The sequence below is a fragment of the Pantherophis guttatus genome, chromosome 1 (assembly GCF_059756535.1).
Source record: "Pantherophis guttatus breed Tessera chromosome 1, ASM5975653v1, whole genome shotgun sequence".
Classification (NCBI taxonomy): Eukaryota; Metazoa; Chordata; class Lepidosauria; order Squamata; family Colubridae; genus Pantherophis; species Pantherophis guttatus.
Genome location: NC_142063.1, coordinates 214884301 through 214910612, shown reverse-complemented (window position 1 = coordinate 214910612; position 26312 = coordinate 214884301). Strand labels below are relative to the sequence as shown.

General features: G+C 40.6%; 1 protein-coding gene and 1 long non-coding RNA gene across 4 annotated transcripts in view; one reads left to right on the top strand and one right to left on the bottom strand.

Moving 5' to 3' along the window:
* RNF144A (ring finger protein 144A) overlaps positions 1–5184 on the top strand; it is a 66764-nt gene extending 61580 nt beyond the window's left edge. For all 3 annotated transcript variants that reach the window (XM_034432044.3, XM_034432047.3, XM_034432045.3), the window contains exon 8: positions 1884–5184. In XM_034432044.3, coding sequence (XP_034287935.1) covers positions 1884–2015 — 132 coding nt within the window. In that variant the 3' untranslated portion in view covers positions 2016–5184. The remainder of the gene's footprint in view (positions 1–1883) is intronic.
* LOC148116772 (uncharacterized) overlaps positions 1–25266 on the bottom strand; it is a 101765-nt gene extending 76499 nt beyond the window's left edge. The window contains exons 1-2 of the long non-coding RNA XR_015731321.1: positions 25122–25266; positions 6616–6804 (exon numbers count right to left, since the gene is read on the bottom strand). This is a non-coding gene — a long non-coding RNA (uncharacterized LOC148116772). The remainder of the gene's footprint in view (positions 1–6615; positions 6805–25121) is intronic.
* Positions 25267–26312: the final 1046 nt, after the last annotated feature.

Here is a 26312-nt window from a genome sequence, read left to right as displayed (position 1 = left end):
TTAATCCAGGCAGTTACTAGGAAACAACACTCACTCAAAGGCACAAAGAATCACAAGGGGCAATCCTAACTTACAGCAGAGAGGATGGGAAGAGACTATCTCCTCCCAACTATACTTGCTAAGATTACCAGGACGGAAAGAGTTGAGGAATGTTTTCCTTGGGCTTCTTCTCCTGAATATCTTTGTCCTTTCTCCTAATAGGGACTTTCTAGAGGAGCACTTCTAACTGTTCCACCTGTCTGAATCCTGCTGCTCCTCTGCCAAAGAGAGCTAGCTGGGAGCTTCCAGGGAATATTTTGACATTTCTTAACATCTTCCCTCATGGTTAGGAAGGGAGGACAAGTGGTTAGGATTGTGCTCTGGTTTCTTTTGGAAAGGAATTAAAATACCGCTGGAAGCATTGCAACAACCTAAGGGAGAGGGAGGGCTGTTAGAGTTTTATGGATAAAGTAACATAGCCAGCTGTGAAGGAGGAAGCCACAATATTTTTCATGAAGTGAAACAGCCATAAATTCACCCCTCTGCAAAATGAATTGTTAAAAAATTAAAATAATGTGGATTTTTGTAACCACATAGGACTTCCAAGTATGCAGTTACATAACACCACTTTAAATCTCCTGGAGTGAATGTTGTTCAACCCTGCCATCTGGTGACAAAAAAAAAGAACTTTCACTCTCTGATGAAAAATAATAAACTCTAAATATTATTAAGTAGGTAACATAGATTCAATTTTTTAAGGAAAAAAATATATCTGAAAATAGACTTTAAAATAAATATGACACTCTTATTTCAACAGCTATGTGGAAATCTGTTTGAACACTATCTCTGCTATGCTAACTTTTAGGTTGTCCCTTGTAAAATCACGAGAATTTTACTTTAAATTTTTTTGTTTAAGCTCTTGGTGAGCTCAGCAGAAGGTTTGAGTCCTGCATTAAGCATGAGATTCATATCTAATAATATCTTGCCAAATTCAAAATCTCCTGTGTTGCTTTAGTTCAACCTCACAGAATCAACATAAGCTAAAATACTCCAAGGCTGAGGGATGACCTTCACACAGATCCCTGCCGCTCTTCTTTATTTCTACTGCCTTTATTCTGCCTAATGTCAAATTTGCCCTGCAATGCTTTAGTCCTTATCTTTATCCTTGCACTTTGTGTCTTGTTAGATCAGATGGTGACCCCAAACATGTCTCCGTTCTGAGACTTGAGGAACCCATCCCATCCCTAGTCTTAGTGCTAGAATCACTATATACTTCTACTTCAATAGAAGGAGCATTTATTGGCTGCAAAATTGTAAGTGCTGTTGGATGCAGCTTCCACCTTTTGGATTGATGGAGAAGCCATGTGCCCATTGAGGCTAATCTGGAACAGCAGAACTCTCCAAAGCTTTTAGGATTAAAGGGCCAGTTGGGCTGTCAGTGTGGATTCACAAATGCCTTTTCATTTGTCCACAAAAAGTCCAGGGATTTGGGGGGAGCCCTGGAAATATGTATAACTAGTAGAATCAACTTCCATTCGAAAAGGGAATAATGAAAGGGAAGGGGAGAGATCAGTAGGTTAAATTCTTCAATGTTTTTCTTGTGTAAAGGAATCTCAAAACATTTACCTGTCTTTTGCACTTGGTCATTTACTGACAGTGTGTCTGAATCTCACAAAGAATTGTTTTCCCTCGCCCAAAAACTTCCTTCCCTACATAGTCTTCCTCGGTCTCTACCTTAACTGACAGAGGAAGAAATGAGAGCAGCTTATTCTTACGTGGACCTCAACCAGAAGATGAAAACACTGCAGGCCCAACAGTTAATAGGGCTCTATCAATTCTCATCCGGTTAAGCAGAATGGAAGAACATTTTTCACTTGTGTTACTTTTTTCTTTTCCTAATGCAGGTCGTGGGGATTTTTGCAGGATTTGGCCTACTGTTACTAGTGGCATCGCCCTTTCTTCTCCTCGCTACTCCGTTTGTCCTCTGCTGCAAATGCAAGTGTAGTAAAGGAGACGATGACCCTCTGCCTACTTAAGAGAGAATGAAGAAGGGACCTACTCATCATCGCTGTCCGTTTCCTACCCCCCTACCCCTTTTGCACTTAATCTTGTTAGCGTCTTGCCTTATTCCACTTTGAGTGAGAAGCGAGGCACCAGAATTCCAGGAACTATTGATACCAGAGTTCCCTATCCACCAGTCAGATTATGAGTAACAGTTTAAGGACTGGCAGAAAACAAGCTGAACATTGGAAGTGTGTGCATCAATGATCTGAGTCATTCCATCTTCTTTGGGGGACAACATTCTCTGGAACTGAGTGACATTACCCAGATGAAAATCTTCCTATATCTATTCACATTAAACAGAGAGAAGTTCTTACCCTTGGCATAGGTGGTTTTGGCAAACCCATTACCAATTATATGTTCATTTTAGATGTGACTTCCAATATCTGTTTATTAAAATCAATTTCTTAATATTTGCAATTGGAAAACGTCTAAGCATTCTTGTCTCATCTCCACTGCCCATCTTCCTCACACAAAGTAATGGCATCCAGATAGGTGCCCCAGGCCTTAGATTTTAAAGACTAAAAGGTGCCATTTCTGCCCATTAATATTTGAAAATCTATGTAAGGTAAATAGGTGGATATGTCCACATTTTGGTTTTTTCTTTAAATTTGCTTGAGGGTTGGGAGGGAAGATTTCAAAGTTTTATGGTTGAGTTATATGGCCCAGAACTGTTACATAATCAAAATCTTTTAAACATCAAGGTGATATTAAATCCTTAATTTAACAGATCTCAGTTTAGAGGACTTCAGATTTAACAGACAAAAGTTGGCACTATGGCAGTTGAGGAATAGCAGGGGAGAGGAGAAAAGGAGGGGGCTGAGATGATTGGGGACAGGCTGGCCAATAGGATATGCCACTTTGGGAGATGCCAAGATGAGGAAGGTAGGGATATGCACCATGCCCTGATTGCCAGCCTTGTCCAACTGTGCCTTTCGTTTCCTACCGAGATTTGTTTCTACCTATTGTTTATTACCTATTTGCTACATGTAAATAGAGCTGCTCTAATCTGGTATCCTTTTACATATCTAGGAAAAAATATTTTGTAGAAGCCAAGCATGTTCTAAATTATGGGAAGGTCTGAGGCTTATGATTTCTCTTTCGGCAATAAGTGTTAACCTGAAGACATAACAATCACCGTCATTCCCCACATGGACTCTGCTTTGTGAACCATGAAAGAAGCAGAACTGGTTTCCCTCTTTAAGGAATCAGGCCATTCCATAACAGTTCATCTTTCTTAGAGCCTGAGGGTTCAAGGCATGAGTTGGAGGGGTATATGGAAAGTGTAGATGTCCCCCCATCTTTTCTAATGTCCAGCAGGTACTGATGATCAGCCAGAGAGAGGGACACCTTATGTCCTTTCAGCGCAATTCATTAAGCTGTGGCCTGGATGTAGAAGGATAATATATAGATGTAATAGTCCCATCTAAATTCAAAAAGATTCTGTTTTCTCCCTTCCATATTGCTTCAATTATTTAAAAAGTCTGCAGTGATAATACATACTCTAAAAGCTGTTCAAAAAGTGTATTTAATTCATTTAAAAAACTACTTCTGTTTTGTGACGTATAGTATTGTGACAGCAAACATTGTTTTTAAATATCCCTCTTTCCTTATATTTTGACTAATATTCTCTTCATATTCTGAAGGACCATAAAATGGACATCTGGTTATCTACAGTTGATAACTCACTATTGGTTATTTTGTTTTGAGTGGAAACTGTAAAGTGTAGATATTAAATTAGGAGAAAGTATTAGCTCAAAATGTTCTATAATCAACTGAAACACAGAAATGAAAAAATCTTTCATGCATATGTAAGCCAACTGAAGAGAAAATATTTTGTGGCATAATAAGGACATAACCATTGGGCTGAGGGTTTGTACTTGTTATCTAATGCAAATCTGACCACTTCTGTTCTCCCGTAACAGAAAATTAATCCATTGGTTGCATTACTTTAATCTTTTCTCTCTCTCTCTCTCTCTCTCTCTTTTTTTTTTTTGCTAGTAACAAAAATGAAATCACTTCTCCTAGTTTTCCCATTTATCAAGTTTTAGATGATTAGCAGAGGTAAGGAGTGACATTTGTCTCTGGCACCAATGGAAAAACCTAACCATAATTGGCATCCAAGATACAGTCATCCTTTCAAAATAGTACCCTGTTTCCCCAAAATAAGTCATCCCCTGATAATAAGCCCAATCGTGCTTTTGAGCGCATGGCAATAAGGCCAAGCACTTATTTCAGGATTCAAAAAAATATAAGACAGGGTCTTATTTTCAGGGAAACACGATAATGGGAATTGGAGAGATGGAATATTCTTATTGTGATCCTAACTGGAATCTTTGCATCTCATACACGTTCTTGACATAAATTAAAAAAGAATTATTTTAGGCAACCTAAGCAAACCAAGGAGTGGTAGGCATTCATTCCTACCTGCAGTGAGGCCAAACGATGAAATGTGTGTCAGGATATCACAGCACCAGCTCATAAAGGCAATTGCAACTAACTTTTTAGCCCTTGTCCCCACTCTGCCTGACGCCTGTGTAAAGAAACAAAAGGCATTCGCAGTAGCTCCTCTTTGAATCATTTTGCAGGAATGCCGGGGCCCTCCAAAGGTGAAGCATGAGCAAATTTAAGAGCCATTGTAAATTTGTGCATATGCAAAATACCCTGCAAGCTAGTTTTACAAAGGATTTGTCCTAGGAAATCAGAGTGTAATGGAAATAGTGGCATTAAGGGATTTTTAGCCATCATGCTTGCTAATACACTTCTGCAAATGACAAAACTCATCTTTTGTGTCTAAAGTCCCCTGCTGGTTCCTGCTTTGTTAGACATGTAATCCTGTCTTATTGGAGTCCAAAAATATTAGGTCCAGGTATGTGCCATACAGTTGAATCATCCCTGCTCATTGAACCATGATTTTTTTTTAACCTTGTATAGAGAAGCATGGAAGAGTCCTGCATATCGATAAATGATGTTGACTACAGTAAAAGAAATACATTTTGTTCCTGTATTTGAAATGTAACTACATTTTGTGCCACTAACACTGTGATGTATAAAAGAGCTGTTGAATGCCTTTGAATGTTGTTTTGTACTTTGGAATCATATCAAAGAGTTTTATTTGTAATTTCAATAGATATTTTAAATGAATCTTCTGTCTGTTTGGGTTTTTCCCCCCTGCCCTTGTCTTAGTCTACTCTGGAGCCGTTCCTACATGCAACCAGAGTTACCACTACTTTCCCTGGTCAAGTGGTGATGGCCAGTGATGTCACTTCATTTTCTTAAGAGATAGTGATGTCATTGGTAATGGACAGTGTTCCCTGTTTATAGAAGCCCCGAAAGCTATAGTGATTCTGCTCTCACTTTCCGCTACCTTCTCTAGCTTCTCAGCATCTTGTCTTGCTAAAAGGATATGATTCAATTCAGTGATGAAATGCAGCTGGTTCTATCCGGCTCGGGTGAATTGGTAGCACCAGTGGCGGGAGGCTCTTCCCATCCACCCGGACATCATCATGTCCCATTTTTGATGCTCTGCGCATGAGCAGGACCTTCTGCGCATGTGCAGAGGTGTCATGCACGAGCAAAGCGAGCGCACCCGCTCCCATTTGCGAAGTGGTAGCGAAGGTAAGTGGAGTTCACCCCTGATTCAACTGGCATAAGTCCACCAATAGCTTTCTGAGATGGGGAGAAATAATCATTCTGTGACTTTTCCCCTCTCTGGATTACAAAAAGGGTTGGTTCCCCCCGCCCTCCGATCAGACTCCCACTCTGTTGCCAGAGAAAGCTCATAAACCAGAAAGCTATCAATTTATTCCATTGTATCTTGACTTTCTCTCACAAACTGCACTTTGTCTGTTTGCTTCCAGGAAAAATAAACCAAGAATGGTTTAGCAATAAAGGTTGGATCCTTACTGTTGCTTCTAAATTACTCAACGGTAGGGAGCAAGAGTGAAGGTTTCCCTGGCTAGCCCAGTGTTTTGCTTCTCTTCAACTGAAATGAGCTCTCCCCGCATTGCCCTCAGTCTTCCAGTAGTTTTTCTAAGGAAATGAACTGTGTGACATCAGCTTGCATGCATGGAACTCCATGTATGTGCTTGTTTGGATATGCAGGGAAGACATTCATAATGGAGATGAAGTAAGCAGCAGCCCTTTCCCTAGCTTGTGTTACCTCAGATAAAGGTACAAGGGAGGATCTTTAATTAATATACACATTTCTGTATCATTTCCTCTCACAATTCAGGGCAATAACTTTTCACGGAGGACAGAACTGCTTCATAGGACCGAGCATATTTGGTGATCAGCAGCCACCATATTTCTACTGTCAGTTGTAAAATAACAATTAAAAGGAGTGAAAGAGGATAATTAACTTCTTTGCCAGCACTTCTCTCTAATATGAGGAAGGAATGTTGGCCTGTATGATCTACAGTGTTTTGTGGCATGTTTCAGTTTTGAATGATTAACTTAGTAAAGGTTTATAATAAAAAACAACAACAACTCAATTCTTCGCTTAAGGAATTGCAGTCCCAATTACAATCACTAAAGGAGGAGTATCACTTTTAAATGAGATTTTGTCACACGGACCTGTCTTGCAGATCTTGGCAGCCAGGCAGGTACATAGGTCGTATCTTGAGGACTACAAATACATCCAAGCAAGGAGAGTCCATTGTCTTGTGGGTCGCTGGTTCCATTGTTGAATTGTTCTCAGCTTTTGCTAGCATTCCATTGGGATCTCTCTTCATGTAACTTAAACCCTTCATTATGAGTTCTGCCCTGTGGAATGAGAGAGTGGAGATCTTGTCATACACTTTCACATTTGAGTATGGAAATCATATTCTTTTCCACTTCAGTTTTTTTTTTCCTTAAGACTCCTTCAACTTTCCTTAAGTCTTAGTCCCCTGATCATCTCCAGTTGCTGAATCTGTTTTCAGTTTTTCCAAATTATTTTTACAGTATAAAGCTAGAAACAGACGGAGTACTCAAAACAAGATCTGACCAAAGCAGGAGCAGAAGTCACATTTCTGTTGACGTAGCCAAACATTGCATTGGCCTGTTTTGCATTTACTTCTGGCTCAGACATTTGTCAGTTTTCAGTCAGCCCCCCCCCCCTTTTTTTTTTTTTTTAAAGTAGGTTTACAACACTGGGCATCTTCCCTGCAATGTCAGTGCAGATTTTTTTTTTTTTGCACTTTCTTTATGAAATTCATAACAGTCATTTATATCAGGAGAGTTTACAATCATTAACATTAGCAAATTAGAAAATGTTAGGCATAAAAGCGCAATTAAAATTAAGGCAGAAATAAATCAATACTCTTAAAATCAAATCAGTTCCGCTAACAATTAAATGCATAGTGGGGGGGAAACCTGGGTTTCTGCCATTTCTCTGAATCCCAAGAGACGAACCAAATGGCCTTATCTTCCCTAGCCTGGGAATGACTGAGGAGATGGTCTCCTTCTGCATACAGGTAGCCTTTGTTAGTGACGGCCCCATTTAGCAACCGTTTGCAGTTATGAGGGTGATGAAAAAGTAAACTTTATGACCAATCCTTACATTCATGACCTTTACAGGTCTGTAAAGTGAAGAAAATCCGAAGTCGGATCATAAGCACAGTCACTGTTTCACTTAGCGACTACTTTGCTTAATGACCAAGTTAATGGTCCCAGTTGTGGTTGCTAAATGAGGACTCCCTGTATCAGATAGCTGAGATTTTGACGAGGGAAGGTATTCAAAGTTTCCTGTCCTACATATCTTGGAAACCGGGCAGGTAACATAGCAAGGAAGGCTGTCCCTTCAATAATGGTCCTCTGCTGAGCATCATATCCCTGTACTTTGGATTGATCAACAAGTTTGACCATAGCAATTTGCACAACAGCCGATTCTGATCCCTTTTAAAAGCTGTCTGCACATAGCATGCAAGGCCCTTGTCAAGACAAAATGTAACCATAGCGAAGTCCAGCCAGTTCAGGAAAAGGTCACCTGTTGGTTTTGCAAATACAACCTTCATCAAATCCAGGGAAAACTGGCCTCCCCAAACTGCAAACCTGTCCTTTATAAAAGAATGCAACTGTCAGGGTTCCAAGTAACACCCCCATCGAAAAAAGATTCCGAGGCTTGAAGTTCCTTAAAGTTCCTTTTTATTAGAGATGTCATATTGGCACATCTGGGAAAACCCGAATCTGAAAGCTTCCAGGTTTTCCCCACCCAAAGGAAAGTCCAAGTCCCTGCCCAGCACCCACAAGTTCATCACATGGTCTAATCCAAACACCGTCCCAACTGGAGAGGCCTCCCAGTTCCAGCCATCCAGGAGCAAGGCAACATGTCCTTGACTCTCTGAGAAAGGAATGTTATTATGACTGTATATCACCCATGTTCCATACAATCCCCCCCTCCCAATTTCACACAGTAGTAAATGTGGCAGGCTTGAAGGCCTAATACAAAAGATGGCTTTCAGGCCTGACAGTAACTCCATTCCAAATAGGCCTCACCTTCCCCCCCCCCCCCAAGTCCAGTTGCTTTTTACAATATCATCTCCTCCTTGTTTGGATTTAATTTCACCTATTCTCCCTCATCCGGATCATTATTGAGTTGAAGGAAGCTGGAAAAAAATATGTTTTAATGTCTTCTGAGAAGATGTGGCCATGTTTGTATCAGCCATAGAGAAAAGCCAAACTTGGAATAGTTGAAATTCTCAGTTATTATTTCAACACGATGGAAGGTGGGTCAGATAAATATTCTGAATGAGAAGAAATATTTCAGAAATATTCTGAAAAGTTAGCATTGATATGCTAACATTTCCAAGCAAAGGCCTTTAGGTATGTATCTAATTCTTCAATAAATTTTAGTTATTTATAATTTATTTTGTAATCCGAATGGCTAGGATCCCAACTGAATTTTTCTTTAATTATGCTATATATCCTATTTCTTTTACAAGCAACTTAAAAAACAAAAGCATCCCTCATACTTCCACTTATTTTATTAAAAACCAGCAGGGTGCAGCCTTTGCACACAATATAAAAGGATATTAAATAGCTTTCCTACTGAAATATTTAACAGGCAACATACAAATATATTCATAGTACTGGTACATAAAACAATGCATTTGTATGTAACAGTGATCATTGATGGTGATTGGGTGCATTATGGATATATATTTTCTTTACTAGATAATAGTGTTTTATATGCTAAATAATGGTAATTTAAAACTTTTTTCCAAGAATATCTAAGCCAATCTTTTATAGAAAGCAACAAAACAAAAATAGCAACGTGTTTTCTATTGTTACTCTAGCTTAAGAAAACAAAACATAAACATAAGATTTAAAAAAAATGATTGAAACCAAATATTTGGGGGGGGGGAAATACCAAACCATGATCTCTTCTGTTCCTTTTCAAAGTTTTTCAAGTAGGCACAAGTAATAGTTAAAGAAAAAAAAATTCTAGCCAGCCATTAATTAAAATGTAATATAAAAACTAATTAAAAAGCTATATATAAAATAAACTGGAATGGATGAATATTTTCATTACTGCCTTTGGCAATCAAACTTAAAAGAAAGATCCACATATGCACACCCCAACACAATCACCAGACTCCCACTAGTGCATAATAAAAGAATAAACAAGAAAACTAATATCAATCTCAATTAAATACCATGCCATTCCACACTGCACCACATCACAGAACAGCTAATAGTTGCCTGCAGTCACAATAAGTTAAAAACCACATTGAAAGAGACTTGAAAAATGCAAGGAGGGTTCAGAGTCAATGCAGCTCCAGAGAGCAAATTTCCAGTGGGTGGGATGGCCGGCTAAGCATTCTCTAAGAATAGGTCAGTCTTTGTCTCATCCTCAGATCATAACTGAAGCTCCTAGTGTCATCTTTCCACCACCCCCCACCCAAAAAAATCAGGTCTGATGTTAAAATGGCTTTTCCATTCCCCCCCCCTACTTTCTCCCAGCACAAAACTTGATCAATAGATTTCTTATGGTGCTTTGGCAGTGACCAGGATAATAACATGGAATGGCCTGGGATCTATAGAGCTCCTATTGGTGGCCTTGGGTTGCTATAGCACATCTCTGGTTTCTCATGACTTCCCTCTGTAGTTCTGGGCAGCTGATGCAGAGAGTCAGTCAGGCATTACTTAGGCTGCTTAACTATACAGAGAGAAAAATGCCTTGGCACAGGGCCAGATTATTTTCAGGACTGATTCTCCTTGAAAGAGTCTACTCTTCTACTTGGTAGTGGAAACTCAAGATCCCTTACATGTTGCCATCTAGTGGGATCTAGGCAATAGCAGCCTCTTTCCCTTAGGATAGGGGTCAGCAACCTGCAGCTCTGGAGCTGTATGTGGCTCTTTCATCCCTCTGCTGTGGCTCCCTGTCACCGGTCGGCTCCACAATTGATAGGGCTTTCGGTTAGGACAGGTAGAGGAAAAAGAACACCATGCTAGGAGGAGACTCAATGGGCGGGGGACTGGACTTCCGGTTGGCAGGGGAAAAAGGATGCCGTGCTAGGAGGAGACTCTATGGTGTGGGAACCAGACTTCCGGTTGGCAGAAGGAAAAGGATGCTGCGCTAGGAGGAGACTCTATGGTAGGGGAATCAAACTTTCAGTCAGCAGAGGAAAAAGGACGCCGCGCTAGGAGGAGATTCTATGGTGGGGGAACTGGACTTCCAGCCAGCTCCAGAACTGAACGGGGGGCATCTGGTTAGGACCTTTGTGGCTCTTTGAGTGTTTAAGGTTGCCGACCCCTGCTTTAGGGTATTCTCCCCCTGAGATGTGGCAAACCCCTGAACTTCCAAAAATCCTTGAAAACTTGGATTTTCCCACCAGCCTTGGGATATGGTGAGGCTGTGTGGGGGATATGTTGCATTGGGAGCTGCCATGAGAGTCTCTGTTGGTTTTATGTTTTTTTTACCATTTTTATTGGTTTTAAAATTGTTCATGAACTGAGCTATGTTACATAAGATGGGCCCCTACAGTATATAAATTTTGAAATAAAATAACAAATTAAAATAAATAAAATACTCCAATCAAGATAGGATGAGATGAGATCAGATGAGTTGAGTTGAGCCAGACGATGTGGTGGAATAAGAGTGACAGGAGAGTGAAAGAATGAGGAAAGGATGATGGGAAAAATAGAAGGGGGTACAGAGTCAATGATGGCATCTCTTTGGAGCTGTTGACACAACCAGTGGCAACACCATTGATGTAGCCAGTGATGAAAGTGATGATGGAACCAGTGATGGAGATGCTATCAGCAATTAAGCTAATGACTGAGTCAATGATCGAACCAGCAATGGAACGTATGATGAAGGCAAGGACAGAATTGATGATGGGGCCACGAAGGAGCTGAATTCCAAATCCCTGTATTCTGAAAATTGTACATTCTAAATTATGGCATGTTTCTTTGCACTATCTACAGCTTTTATTGGTGGGAGAGAAGGTGTGTGTAATAACACCTTTTTCCCCTCTCCTTTATTCTAATTCCTTACTCTTAGTACATAATGGCCGCAACTGTGGTAGAAATAGTTTGTTTTTCTACAGTGCAAGTAACATTTTGTGCCTCGTGTAATACAGGTAGTCCCCAACTTCATTAAGTGACCATTCAAAGTTACAATGGCACTGAAAAAGTGACTTTTGACCATTTTTCACAATGGTTTGGAGAGCATAGCTATAAGCAACGGAGCACTCTACCTAGATCAGTGATGGATTCCTTGTCCCTGGGGCTTTTAATATGTGGGGAGATGATGTGGATTCCTTCACTGAGCAGAAGACTTGACTAGATGATCTATTACAGGTAGTCCTCAACTTACAACCATTCATTTAGTGATCGTTCAAAGTTATAATGGCACTGAAAAAAGTGAGTTATGGCTATTTTCACATGACCATTGCAACAGCCCCATGGTCAGATGGTCAAAATTGAAACATTTGGCAACTGTCTCATATTTATGATAGTTGCAGTGTCCCGGGGTCACACGATCACTTTTTGCGACCTTCTGACAAGCCAAGTCAACGGGGAAACCAGATTCACTTAACAACTGTGTTACTTACTTAACAACTGCAGTGATTCACTTAAGAACTACGGCAAGAAGGGTTGTAAGATGGAGCCAAACTCCCTTAACAAATGTCTCACTTAGCAATAGAAATGTTGGGCTCAACTGTGGTTGTAAGTTGAGAACTACCTGTACAGTTCTCTGATTTTATGCCTCAGCTTCTCATGTCAGGGGTCCTCAGCATCTGGCGCGCGAGAGGGAAGAAGTGTTGTGGCCCGTACGCGACCTGTGCAGCTAGTAGCTGATTCAGACAGTGAGGAGGCTGGTGTGGTGCTGCGCCAGCAGCCTGTGCAGCTGGCACTCAAGTCAGACAATGAGGAGGCTGGAGAAGATGTGGTGCCAGAGGCGGGGATTCAGCCAGGGCCTTCAGAACCTCCAGAAGCTCTCTTAAGTGAAGAGGATGAAGAGGAGGAGCCTCTCCTTGACGCACGGGCGTGCAGAGCTGCCAAAAGGCAGGAGTGGCTCCTCAAGAGGAGGTCTCCTCGAGAGTAAGGCTTGGGGCTAATTGGCCACTCCCTTAGCCTACTTAAGGAGGAACGCTGACTGAAGCAATTTGCAGGGAACAGCTTAGTTCACATACCTTCGTGTTTTGTCTTGCTTATCTTATCAGCTTCCTGCAAATTGCTTCTGGGCATTCTGCCAACCATAGTAAGCTTTCAGTTATTATTCTTTGAATTCTTGGTGGCTGTTAATGCAGTTAATTAACAGCCATTGTTGTAAAATACTGGTTTATTTAGTAAACTAAGGTTTGTACAGACTTCGTGTGTGCTACGTTCTTTGGGTCCGTAGCTGGGGCAGAACAAGACGTTCCTGGCGGTGAAGAGGAGAGGCCTGGTCTACTTGGAAAGAGGAGAGCCCGGAGAACATCCAAAGGGTCCCTGTGTGGAAACCGAGGGGGAGAGACACTCTCTGGATCCAAGTTCATCCGTCTGCTCTTTGGGAGAGCATCTGGAACACTGTATGAGAAAGCAAGAATGGGAAGAGATATAAAGTGAAAACATTCCTCTCCTCAAACCTTGTAGACCTAGGATTTGTCTTGTGCATTGATCAATAGAAACCAATCTTTCCATGTTAAACCAAGATAAGTGTTTTCAAGGCCTGTTCATCTGTATCAGTTTTCATTTTCTCTACTTCTTTCCCTTGAACATTTTCCCAGAGGGGTGGCTATATTAATCTCCTGTAGCAAAACCAATGAAGTTCTTTCTCTCTGTTCCTCCCAGGTCGGGATGAAATCCAAATGTGAAAAACATGCAACACACATTTGGGAGGGTGGGGGTGGGGGGCATTTCTGAAGCTTATATTGATGGTCGTTGATATACCTCTATCTCCTGCCTAATCCTATCCATGGGTCTGTGCCAGTATCTCAACCTGGTGATATAAAAGAAAGCCCATATGGCTGTAATTTTGTACCTGGAAGAAGAGCGCCTTCAGCCCTTTGTTCTCTGAGTTCTGGCTGCTCTTGAATAGTTTTGGAACAATTAATCAAGTGAAATGTAAAAATCACGGATTCAGCCTGAGCATCAAGATGAGGATTTTGACGATAGCCTTGTGCTGATAATAATTCTTTCTGCCTGGTGTCTCTCTAAGAATTATCACCAGCGCTTATCTCTTCCTGAACATTTCCACAGGCTGAGCTGGCATTTTATTAGCATACGGGGAGTGGATGATCACACTGTCAGCATTAACATGTTTTTGGCAAGCACTCCCTCTCCAAGGTCTTTCTGGCTATACATCCCCCTTGTTTATTCTCGTATTTCGCTTTCTGCCTCTGTCTGCAATGCAAAGCATGCCTCGGACAAGGTCTTTGAAAGTTAGGACAACTAGGGAAAAACCTGAGGGAAAAGAATGTCAATATAATTTCAAAAACTGAATGTTGAACGCAAGGCTCAGAGGTAAAGCAGGAATTTCTCACTGCAGTCAAGTGAATACAGCCCCACCTCCACTGTTAAGTCAGGATGGTGACACCTACTTATTTCATATCATACCATGTACATATTCTACACTCTGAGGGCTCTTTCCCATGGCTGTGTTCAAGAGCTACCGTATTTTTCAGAGTATAAGATGCACCTTTTTCCCCCCTAAAAGGGGGTGAAAATTTAGGTGCCTCTTATACACTGAATGTAGCCCCACCCACACACTGGCCCCCATCCTTTGGCCTCTGCCTCGCAGCAGTTACCTCTTTGCAAGCAAACAGCAAGAAAAAACACCTCCTTTCAGCTTCAGCACAGCCTAATTAGCACAAGCTGATTGGATCCGCCTCCCGACTCTCAGCTGTTTTGCTATCAGATGTTTTGCAGGGCTCTGCTGCTTGCTGCAAAGAGATAAATTGCTGGAACAGATTTTTTTTTCCTTGTGCTAATCAAGCTATGCTGAAAATGAAAATGAAAATAAAGCAGGCTGTTTGCTGCAACGAGGCAAAATTAGGCAGAGGCAGAGGGAGATTTCTTTTTCTTCTTTTCCTCACCAAAAAAGGTAGGTACGTCTTATACTCCGGTGCATTTTATACTCTGAAAATATGGTATTCACCACTTCTTGAGCTAGCAGAAAAGTATGCCAGCATAAATTGTGCTGACACCCCTCCCCAACTGCCCATTCTAGCAACAGAAACTGGGCCTTGACCTAGTTTCTCAGTCTTGACCTCTTGAAGATATGTGGACTTCAAATCCCAGAATTCCCCAGCATGGTTGGCTACTAAATTCTGGAAATTGAAGTCTATACAAGTGGCCAAGATTGGAAAACCCTGAACTAGGCTGATGAAGGATGATATCTTTACACAGCCATAATGGGCACGTCAAAGAGAAGATGTCTCCCGGCTTCCTTTCTCCTCCCACCTATTGTCAGGCAAGCAATCATTGATAATGGCCATTTACCTGGGGTGTCAGCATCCTAGAATAGCAGCTTCAGCCACCCATCCAGGTGCCCAACTGGTTGCAGGTGCAGAACAAGGTGCTGGGTGAGGTAGGAGGAGACGCTCCTGTTCAATCCAACCACTTATCTGCACGTCTGCTTAACAGGCTATTTCTGAGAAGGGGAAGAAGAGAATTTCTACTCTTCTGAAAGAATTTAAGCCCATGTTTATAACATAGCCCAGCCGACTAACAAGTAACAAGGACAGAGAAAGGGTGAAGGTAAAGCAGATATATTGATAATGAGCACACTTTGTCCTTCACTCGTTCTGGCCTTGTAGGCGGCAGCACCTGGAAGTAGACAGTCAACAGACAGCTGTCATCACCAGGGCATTTAGTGCCACCAAAGTTGGAACAAGAATACAGAAACAGCCACATGAAATCCTTTGTTGGCAGAAGCAGTGGAAAACTTTTCCTCAATGACGACAGGACTGGCAACACTTAGCTGACAGAATTCAACTCTTTTCAGGTTTAAACTGATCCTGTTAGTGGTCTCTTGCAATACTATATGTTTTTAAACACAGATTTTAAAAAAAGATAAGTCTAGCGTTTTTCACACAAGCACTGAAGATCCTCTGCACAATCTGACAATCGCTTTGGAAAATACCAGTCAGATGTCTGTGTAGAAGTTAGATGTTTGTTTGTTAGAAACCGTCCTTCCCAAAGGGCTGCTGATCCAGTTCTACAGAGGAATTACTGAGTCTGTCATTTGCACCTCTATAACTGTCTGGTTTGGCTCTGCAACCCAACAAGACAGACACAGACTGTAGAGGATAATTAGAACTGCAGAAAAAACAATTGCTACCAACCTGCCTTCCATTGAGGACCTGTATACTGCACAAGTCAAAAAGAGGGCTGTGAAAATATTTACACACCTCTCGCATAAACATAACATAACATCGCATGGACATAAACTGTTTCAACTCCTACCCTCAAAATGATGTTATAGGGCTCTCTGCACACCAGAACAACAAGACACAAGGACAGCTTTTCCCCCGAATGCCATCACTCTACTAAACAACTAATACTCACAACACTGTCAAAGTAACTACAAAGACTGTATTACTATTCTTCTTCTCATCCTTATTAGTACCTATCTCTTCCCACTTATGGCTATATACATGTTGCTTGTATCTTTACAACTTATATTGTTTTTATTGTTTCCTAGTATGATTTGATTGCTTATTAGTATCCTATGACTATCACTAAGAGTTGTATCTTATGATTATTGACGAATATTATTTTTTTAATGTACACTGAGAGCATATGCACCAAAGATAAATTCCTTGTGTGCCCAATCACACTTGACCAATAAAGAATTCTATTCTATTCTATTCTATTTTCCCCACCACAGCAGCCTTCTGAGGTGGGTTGGGCTGAGAGAGAGTGATTGGCTCAGGGTCACCCACCTGGCTTTCTTGGCTAAGACAGGACTACAACTCACAGTCTCCCAGTTTCTAGCCTGGGCCTCTCCTGTAGCTCTAGCCAAAAGGTCTACAAAGAGCAATCCATAGTGATCAAAGGGGAGGGGGCATGCTTGCATTCCTCTAAAGGGGCTAATAGGAGCTAAAGAGATCCCAACTCTTGTCTGTGTTTGTTAGTGAAACACACTAAATTGTATCCTTCTCCAAAATTGCATCAAAAGTGGGAAAACATTACTTTAAAATGGGGATAGCTAAGGACACTTTAAGATAGACATGATGTGACAAGGGTGATATTGTAAAGATGCAGAAGAAAACCGTTGCAAGATCATGTTCTTGCTGAATTTAATTAATTAATTAATTAATTAATTAATTAATTTATCAACAAGTACAAGGAAACAAGTAACTGTATAGACATAGACATGGACACATGAAAAAAGTTGGCACAAATAAAATGATATAAATAGGCAAAACATAGCCATAAACACATAGAATGATTACATATAAATGGGGACAGTAGGACAGGGACGGTAGGCACATTGGTGCACTTATACACGCCCCCTTAGGGACCTCTTAAGAAATATGAAAGGTCCATGGTAGTCAGTTTAAGGTAAAAGGTACAGGGATTAGAGAGACTAACAACAGGATCAGGTAGAGTGTTCCAGCCATTTACTACTCTATTGCCGAAGTCATATTTCCTACAATCAAGATTAGAGCGAATTACATTGAGTTTGAATCTATTGATAGCCCTTGTGTTATTGTGGTTGAAATTAAAGTACTCATTTACAGGTAGGACGTTTTAGGGAGATTATCTTCATGCTATTGTGGACTAGAATATTTTCCTACTAGCGGATCTCTTCTTTTCAATTGTTCAGAGGAAGAACAATTATTTCTGTTCTTGTCTTCCCTACAGGGAGTTCTACTGAATATGGAACTTAGCAACCTTGGGCAGATATTGAAATGTTTTTTTTTTCCCCTTGTTGAACTGGCTAGTGCTACATATAATGCAAGTTTTGATGAGAAGCCCTCCATTCATATAGATAAATATGTAAATATTAAAAGAAATTTATGGGGGTGGGGAAGGGAGGGAAAAACAAAGAAAAAAAGAAGACAAAAATCATACAGAGTTCCAAGCAAAAACAACAGTCAATTAACCTAATTACATATTACTTGTTTTAATAGGATCATGGGTTTTAAAACCTGTATGAAGAACATTACTTAAGAGAAAGCTTCTTAGCCTCCTGCCTGAATGCTATTGGTTTTCTTCTTGGATTTTCTAAAAAAGAAAAAAAAATCCACACAGTTTTTTTCACATTTCTACAGGGGGGACAGTTATCCCCCCCCCAATATAAGATACCTAAGTAGTAAATCAGATTGATGAACCCAGTTGCTTAAAGCTTTTTGTTGAATGATAACTGTTTTAGCTGGCTTTTGTTTTTGTTTGAAACCAGTGAAGGCATTGTATAAAAATGATTGCTGGAGAGGAATACTGGGAAAGAAAAAATGAATTCTAATTTATTCAGATTTCCCAGCTGGGGTCAACATAATAAATGCTCTTGGGGGCACTGTTGAGCCATATAAAATGCTGGAGTTTGTCAGACACGCATATTAATATAGGCAAATTTTATATAAAGCATCAGCCATTGGAAGAGATAGCATGGCATATATCAGAAAGAAAACAACCTTGTCCAAGATATAGACACACAATAAGATACAGAGATAGAGAGATAGTTATAGTGACAGATAGATAAACAGATAGGAGAGAGAGAAAGGGAGGGAGGGAGGAGGGAGGGAGGGAGGGAGAGAGAGAGAGAGAGGGAGAGAGAGAGGGAGAGATAAAACATGGGATCAAAAAATGGTCCCCTTTGTTCTTTTCTAAGATCCATCCTGTGAATGCTTCACAAAAGACTTGTTCACCTGCGCTGTCAGATTTAAGACTTTTTTTGGGAGGGGAAAGGGGGAAGCATAATTATTTCAGATCATTGTGGAGAAGGAGGAAATCTTTTTTCCCCCCCGCTTGTCTTTTCAGAGAAGAAGGTGTGGAGGGAGGGAGTTTTTCAAAACCACACCACGCTGTGATGCTTGAGACAATCTCCTCTGAGCACACAGAGTGCTTCTTGCTTCAGGGCTGCTGGGTGAGATCAAAGCCAAAATAGCCTCTGTCTGATTGTATGATTGGCAAGGCCCTCTCTTCCAGGTGTGCTTTTTTGCTTCTCTTCTGCTTCTCAGGGGCTCTGGGCGAGTGAGGATAATTATCCAACCTTACAATGCCTACTCTGGAGGGCCAGTAGCCAGGGGCAACCATGCCGAGGCACATCTTATCCGTTCTGAGAATGCTCACTGCTCACTGCCTTTATGAACCAGCTGGACCTTAAGTTTTCCTCACAAAAGAAGCAGAACAGGACCTGCTCATTGAAGTGGGAAGTTTCAAAGGAAAAGCGTGTCAGCTGCATTTTCATTTCCCCGGCACTCTTCATATTTTTTTGTTTATTGTCAATACAGGAGCCAAATTAACATATTGCGGGAGGGAGAAGCAAAAGACATCTGACATATCTGTTGGAGGAACAAACCCAAATCATACCTATATTTATTATTGAAGCTATTTTTCTTTTACCGTCCTACCTCTGAAATAAAACATTCATCCAAGCTGGATTGCACGATGAAAATAATACAGGCATAACATAGTGGCAATTTACACAATAGCATTTATTTCCCGCTAAAGGCGGGATCATAACATATAAATAACCAGGAATATATTTAATCATGAAAAACCTTTCTGATTTTTTTTTTTTTAAAGATGCAAGAAGTCACATGAAAAGAAAAGACTTGTTTTGGTGTTATTTTTATATTTAGGTTGGGGAGAAAACATAAAAACAGGAAGACCTTTTTGGTGAATTGAAGATTTTTTTCTTTCTATATAAAACCAGATTTGGAATATGAACCGTGGCATTTTCATCCTTTGAATATTATAATAAGACTATTGCAAAATTTAAAGTAACATTTGTTGAAACATAAATTGGATATGCATATGCACAGATGTATATAAAAACTGATAAGGATGTACTACATTACAGAACAAGTTAAACCTAATTACTGAATTCTAAGTTTGTACAAATACTATATATAGCACCATTGCCTGGGTTTGTTCAACTTGCTAGGCCACACCCAATTTGCTTGGAAACACACACTCACACACACACAAATAACCACTTGTCTCCCTTAATTTCAGAGTTTGAGTCAAGGAGACTAAGCTTAACCACAACCGAGCATCGAAAAATTACACTAAAGTTTGGAATATGGAGTTTCTCAGAAGCTCCTATAGGGTAGTCTTCTCTCCATTCCTTTTTGCTGCTTCATTCAGCATTACTTAACTATTTCCATATATAATATATATCTGCCATTGCATATATCATCTGGACATGACATACAAATAATAACAATAGCCCTTAGACTTATATACCGCTTCACAGTGCTTTACAACACTCTCTAAGCAGTTTAAAGAATCAGCATATTGCCCCCAACAATCTGGGTCCTCATTTTACCAATCTCGGAAGGATGGAAGGCTGAGTCAACGGGGCAATCGTGTTGCACGCCTTGGGGAATGGTGCAATGTGGCCTTATTGAGAGGCAATGGAAGTTGAGGTTCAGGCCCAGGCTTCAGGCCCAGCCTCGGGTGCTGCTGTTCAGGGTGGCCTAGATGGGGAGGATGGAAAGATGATTGTTTCTCTTTTATTTGGTTATGTGTGTATGTGAGACACGTCAATAGAGTTAGGTTAGGCATTTCCTGAATTTTTGACATGCTGCCAAGCCAAAAAATCTGCCATCACTGGGCTAGAAGTAGTCCAGGCCAGGGGTCTCCAACCTTGGCAACTTTAAGACTTGTGGACTTCAACTTCAGCAAAGCTGGCTGAGGAACTCTGGGAGTTGAAGTCCACAAGTCTTAAAGTTGCCAAGGTTGGAGACCCCTAGTCCAAGCAGCTGCTCATCCAAAGTAAAAATCCCATTCTCAATCTTTCCTACTCTCTGTTCAGCCAGTACCACAATCCTTACTGGAGAGTTACCTAAATTGCCTTGATATATGGATGGTGTCCAAGGGCATAGTGAAGAATAATGTCAACATGTGAGGGAAGTCATACTATCTGTTACAGAGTGGGATAGACAACATACAGCTGCCCCCAGGTTGTTTTCTTCTGAATACTGAGCTGATATTTGACAATGTTCTTCTCCCCTAGAAGTATATTTTAATTGCTGCGCTTAGTATCAAAGTGCTTTGGAATGTCTTTTGGTGGAATTATTGAGCTTTTCTGTGTTTTTCTTTCCATTGCACACCACACTAGCAATCTTCCCCGGCTGAACTAGTTTCTGATCTAATTAAGTCCTACTTCTTAAAGATGAGATTTGGGTGAAAAGATCTTTGGCTGAAATGGATAGCTAAATGTCTATGGAGATCAGTGGTGGTATTCAGCCGGTTCTATCCGGTTCGAGCGAACCAGTAGCGGCGGCTGTGGGAGGCTCCACCCACCTGCCCAGATGTCATCACGTCCCGTTTTTGATGCTCTGTGCATGCGTGGAAGGCGTGTGTGTTCACATTTGTGAACCGGTAGCGAAGGTAAGTGAATACCATGCCTGATGGAGATTCTCAGTCATCCAGGTCATGGTTGTCCCAAAGGTGCCTTTTTTCAAGAGGCAACTGGACGTTCTGGTTTTTCCTGGAAGACGTTTCAATTTTCATTCTAAGAATCTTCTTCAGCTCTGAAGAAGAAGCTGAATGTGGGAGCTACAGAGCTGAAGAAGCTTCTTGGATAAGAAGCGAAACATCTTCAAAGAAAAATCAGAAAGTCCAGTTGCCTCTTGAAAAGGAGCACCTTTGGGACATTGGTTGAAACATTAAATAAGGTGATAAGTAACTGAAACTATTTCCAGTTGTTGTGATGACAAGCAAAGTCAGTTCTTTATATATCTCTTTTCCTAATATTTCTTTCCTCTGCTCCCCTTTTTTTTCTCTGCATGTTGTCTTTTTCTTTTTTATATATTTTTTCTTAGTATTCATTTTTATCTTTGTATTTTAAAACTTCAATACAAATGGTTATATTAAAAAAAGTGTTGCTTCTCAATGTTTTTCTTGGAAATTAATGAAAGCAAAGAAGCCAAAATGGCTGCTGACCATTGGAAAGATGATCGTACAACAAAATAGTGGGCTTTATCACACGTGCACCCCTGAGCCACCTTGTGTCCTAATAACTGGAGAAACATTTCCATCCCACTCAAATAAATTTCTCTGAAACTCTCCAAATATTTCCAAAATTCCTCAGGGGGAGGGGGAAGGAAGGATAAGTAGATAGCTGCATTCCTATCAAACAGGCAACAAGCAGTCAAAATAGGGAACTCTGCACCTGTTAACAGCGGTGTCCCCCAAGGAAGCATTTTAGGACCCACACTCTTTACTGCTACCCTACAAAAAGACCTTGACTATTTGTCAGAATGGTCAAACAATTGGCAACTCCAAATCTCAACCAGCTCTGTCTTACACATTGGCAAAAAAAATCAGAACACAAAATACAATCTGGGCGGATACGACCTTGTAGACAACCCTCACTCTGTCAAGGACCTTGAAGTACTCATCTCAAATGAACTAAGTGCCAGAGCTCACTGTAACAGTATTGCCAAAAAGGCATTAAAAGTTGTTAACTTAATATTGCGTATCTTCTTCTCTGGTAATATTGTACTACTAACTAGAGCATATAAAACATTTGCTAGACCAATTCTTGAATACAGCTCATCTGTCTGGAACCTTCACTGCATATCGGACATTAATACAATTGAGAGAGTCCAGAGATATTTCACGAGAAGAGTCCTCCATTCCTCTACCCGCAATAGAATACCTTATGCCACCAGACTTGAAATTTTGGGCTTAGACAATTTAGAACTACGTCGCCTTCGTTCTGATCTAAGCGTAGTACATATAATCATCTGCTACAGTGTTCTACCTGTCAACAACTACTTCAGCTTCAACCAAACAATACAAGAGCAAACAATAGATACAAACTTAAAGTAAACCGCTCCAAACTCGATTGCAGAAAATACGACTTCAGCAACAGAGGGGTCAATGCCTGGAATGCCCTATCTGACTCTATGGTTTCTTCCCCAAACCCCCATAACTTTAACCTTAGACTGTCTACTGTTGATCTCACCCCATTCTTAAGAGCCCTTTAAGGGTCATGCATAAGGGCACTAGCCTGCCTACCATCTCTGTCCTAATGTTCCATTTTATTTGTATCCATGTCATGTATTCATAATTATGTCTATACTTATATATGTTATCTAATACATGCTTGACAGAATAAATAAATAAAAATAAATAACTTGAAAGACTTTTTTGCTACCAAATTGAATGTAGCTTTTTTTAAAATTGTAAGGCAGCAAATAAACATTGTACTACTTTATGTTACAAAGCAGTATAGAGCTCACATTATAGCTCTATATTCTAGTGTTGAAAGTGGAATGCTGATACAGCACCCAAGAGCATTTTCCCCCATTTCTTTCTCCTTTTCTCTCTCACACATAGAACTAAGGAATGATAGCACGCTTATGATTGAATGTATAGATTTTTCCCTGCAAACTGAATTAAAATGACTTTATATTTTATTCCTGTTGTCAGTCCACCTCTTTCTTTTGAACTCATTCATGCATAAGAGGTATGACAGGCAGATTTACAACAGGGATAGCTTTTCTTTCCATAAACATCATGCGGCACATTAAAACCTACAACTGTCCCCCTAAGGATCTAGAGATGGCAGTTTTCCCTTCTTCATTGCCGTATTTTTAAACCTCAATGTGTTCATTGATGTACAGGAAATCCAAGACTATGGACATCTGGCTTTGCTTCCCAGCTCTGCTACAAAGGTCCATTATGATCTTTGACAAGCACACTCTATCCTTTATATGTTTCATTTCCCCCAGAAGTTGTGGTGCCCTTTTAACAGGGATTTGTTTTAGAGCAGATGATTGCAAATCATTATCTCTATCTATTCTCTCCCTCCCTCCCTCCCTCCCTCTCTCTCATAATATGACAATAGAAAAAGACACAAAACTCACTCTTTAAAAGCATCTGTTCTCAAAGGGATCCCAATGAGAGAATTTGAAAGGGGGCAGGAGGAGAGATTTTCATTCTTGAAAGCTTGATTTCAAAGGCAACTTTCTCTCTTTAGCCTGGAATCACTTGTTGTGTCTATTTATACATCCTCTTCAAGTCCCATAACATCATAGCAATGGACAAATCTCTCAGATTTACTTTCTCCCACATTCCATTTTTTTCTATTTTTTTAAAAAGAAATGTGCTAATTTTACTAACTCTGAAAAAAGTGGGGGGGGGAGGAGAGAATGAGAAACAGGCACAACAATAAAAACAAAAAGAACCCTGTCTGTGCCAATTAAATTCAGTAAGTCCAAAACTAACCCTACCATACAAAAAAGGGGTGTCGGAAATGACAGCCAGAATCCTCCAACCTCTAGGAATAACAATACCCCTACAGCCGCACTGTGCCAGGAATTATCCAGAGCCAAATATAAAAATACAGACAGATGAAAGAAAGAATGTAATCTACAAAATCAACTTTAAACAGTGCAACCAATTCTACGTGGGACAAAGATCACGTCAAGTATCCAAGGGAGCCTGGTGGCGCAGCAGACTAAAGCACTGTTATTAACATCAAGCTGTCTGCAATTACTGTAAGTTCAAATCTCACCAGGCTCAAGGTTGACTCAGCCATCCATCCTTTCTAAGGTAGGTGAAATGAGGACCCAGATTGTGGGAGCAATAAGCTGACTTTGTATAAATATACAAAAGTATGAAGGCTATTGCTTAACACATTGTAAGCCGCCCTGAATCTCTGGAGAAGGGTGGCATATAAATCAAATTTAAAAAAAAAAAAGTAAAAAACAGGAGCCATGAACACTGGCTGGCAGTCAAACGCCACAATCCCAAATCATTAATCTCTACCCACACCTACACCAAACAGCACCAGTTTGATTGGAGCAACACAAAAGTCATCGGCCATGCTACTACCCACCACACTCATGAGTTCATCAAAGCCTGGCACTCCACAAACAATTCCATCAACAGACACGTTGACCTACAACCAACCTACGAACCCCTCAGGATCCAAATCAACTGCCCAGCTAACCAGAGACAGCACCAACCCTCAACCAACCCACACAATTCCCCCCCACCAATAGTTCACCTCTCAAGGACCCTGACCTGAGGTAATCTCCTTATCACAAGACCCATTACAAGTTTCACTGATGACTCACAGCTGACCCATCACAAGACCTGTCACAAGACCCTCACTTGACACACCCACACCTGAAGCCCTTATAAACAGAACACTGACACTGACATCCCCTAATCTCCGCTGAAGACGTTACCTAACCTGGTAACAAAATGTTCAGAAACCAACCCACAAGCTCAGTGAATGAACCTTTACCCTCAGGTCCAAATATTATAAACATCAAGAAGATATATTCATCCATAACACTATAGACATGCACATTTTCCCTGAATAAAGAAATCTCTAATTTTTGCCTTCTGCATAGCTCATGCACACACATGAAGAGAAGAAAACAAAAATGATCAAACTCCTAACATCACATTAAAAAAAATGTGTATCTTGGAAAGTTCTTACCAAAAAGAAAGTGAATGAAAGTGAATCTTACCAGGCTTAAGGTTGACTCAGCCTTCCATCCTTTCTAAGGTAGGTGAAATGAGGACCCAGTTTGTGGGGGCAATAAGCTGACTTTGTATAAACATACAAAAGTATGAAGGCTATTGCTTAACGCATTGTAAGCCGCCCTGAGTCTCCGGAGAAGGGTGGCATATAAATCAAATTTTAAAAAAATAAAAATGAAATTTTCATGCTTCTCTTAGTTTGCTGCTATTATTTGCTATAAGGCTAATTTGAGATGGGCTATAAGGGAGATACAAAAAGGAGAAGCAATGAGTCTATGTGTAGGGTTTTGTGTTTGTTTTTGTTTTTTGCATTGAGAAGGAGGTGTACAGTCATCAGCATTTTCAACGGGTCCTTAGATTTCCAGCTTCACCTTCAAACTAGCTTCCGTGATGGCAGAGCTGACAGCCTGGATAGAATATCTCAAGAAGAACGGAGCTTCACTGAATCCCAGCTTGTCTCATTCTCATCTTCCCCCCAACTATTTAAACTCCACCCAAACATCTGCTCCATTCTGCTGAAAAGTAGAACAGCATAAAAAAGCCTGAGCCTATTTCCAATGACACCAAAAAGATCTGTGTACTCCTATATTCACTGTTCTCAGATCCCGCAGTTGCGCGAGATTATGAAAGACCTGTTCTATATTTATTTGCAGATAATTTGCCCATGTTCTTGTGCACAATCCCCAGGATCACAGTCCCAATGTATGAATGATGTTAGCATTCATTTGGAAGATCTACGAAGAGCGACACCGATACTGACACTGAATTCTGTGGCAGAGGTCAGCTGCAAAATGTCTGCTGCATCAGCATATTCTGGGAAAGAGCTTTTAGTGGGCAAGTTGTCCAGGAGGAAAGTGATTCGGAATGATTTCTACACTAGTGTGTGTGTGTGTGTGTATGTGTGTGTGTGTGTGTGGGGGATTATGCTGGTGTGTGGTTGTTTGCTTCCTTGCTGGGTTTTTGAGAGGCTGAAGTGAGAGCTCATTGCCACTGAATGAACAGTATATTGGGGCCTATTATTTCCCTTCATTATTGTAGAGTGGCTCAATAAAACCAAATGTGTTATCCGTCCGCCACAGTGACAGTGTATTTCCTTCATGACACAACATCATTGTGTGCCTAAGGAAACAGCTGCACCAGCCAGGAAAGTGATGACACATACTTGGAATTTTCTCCAT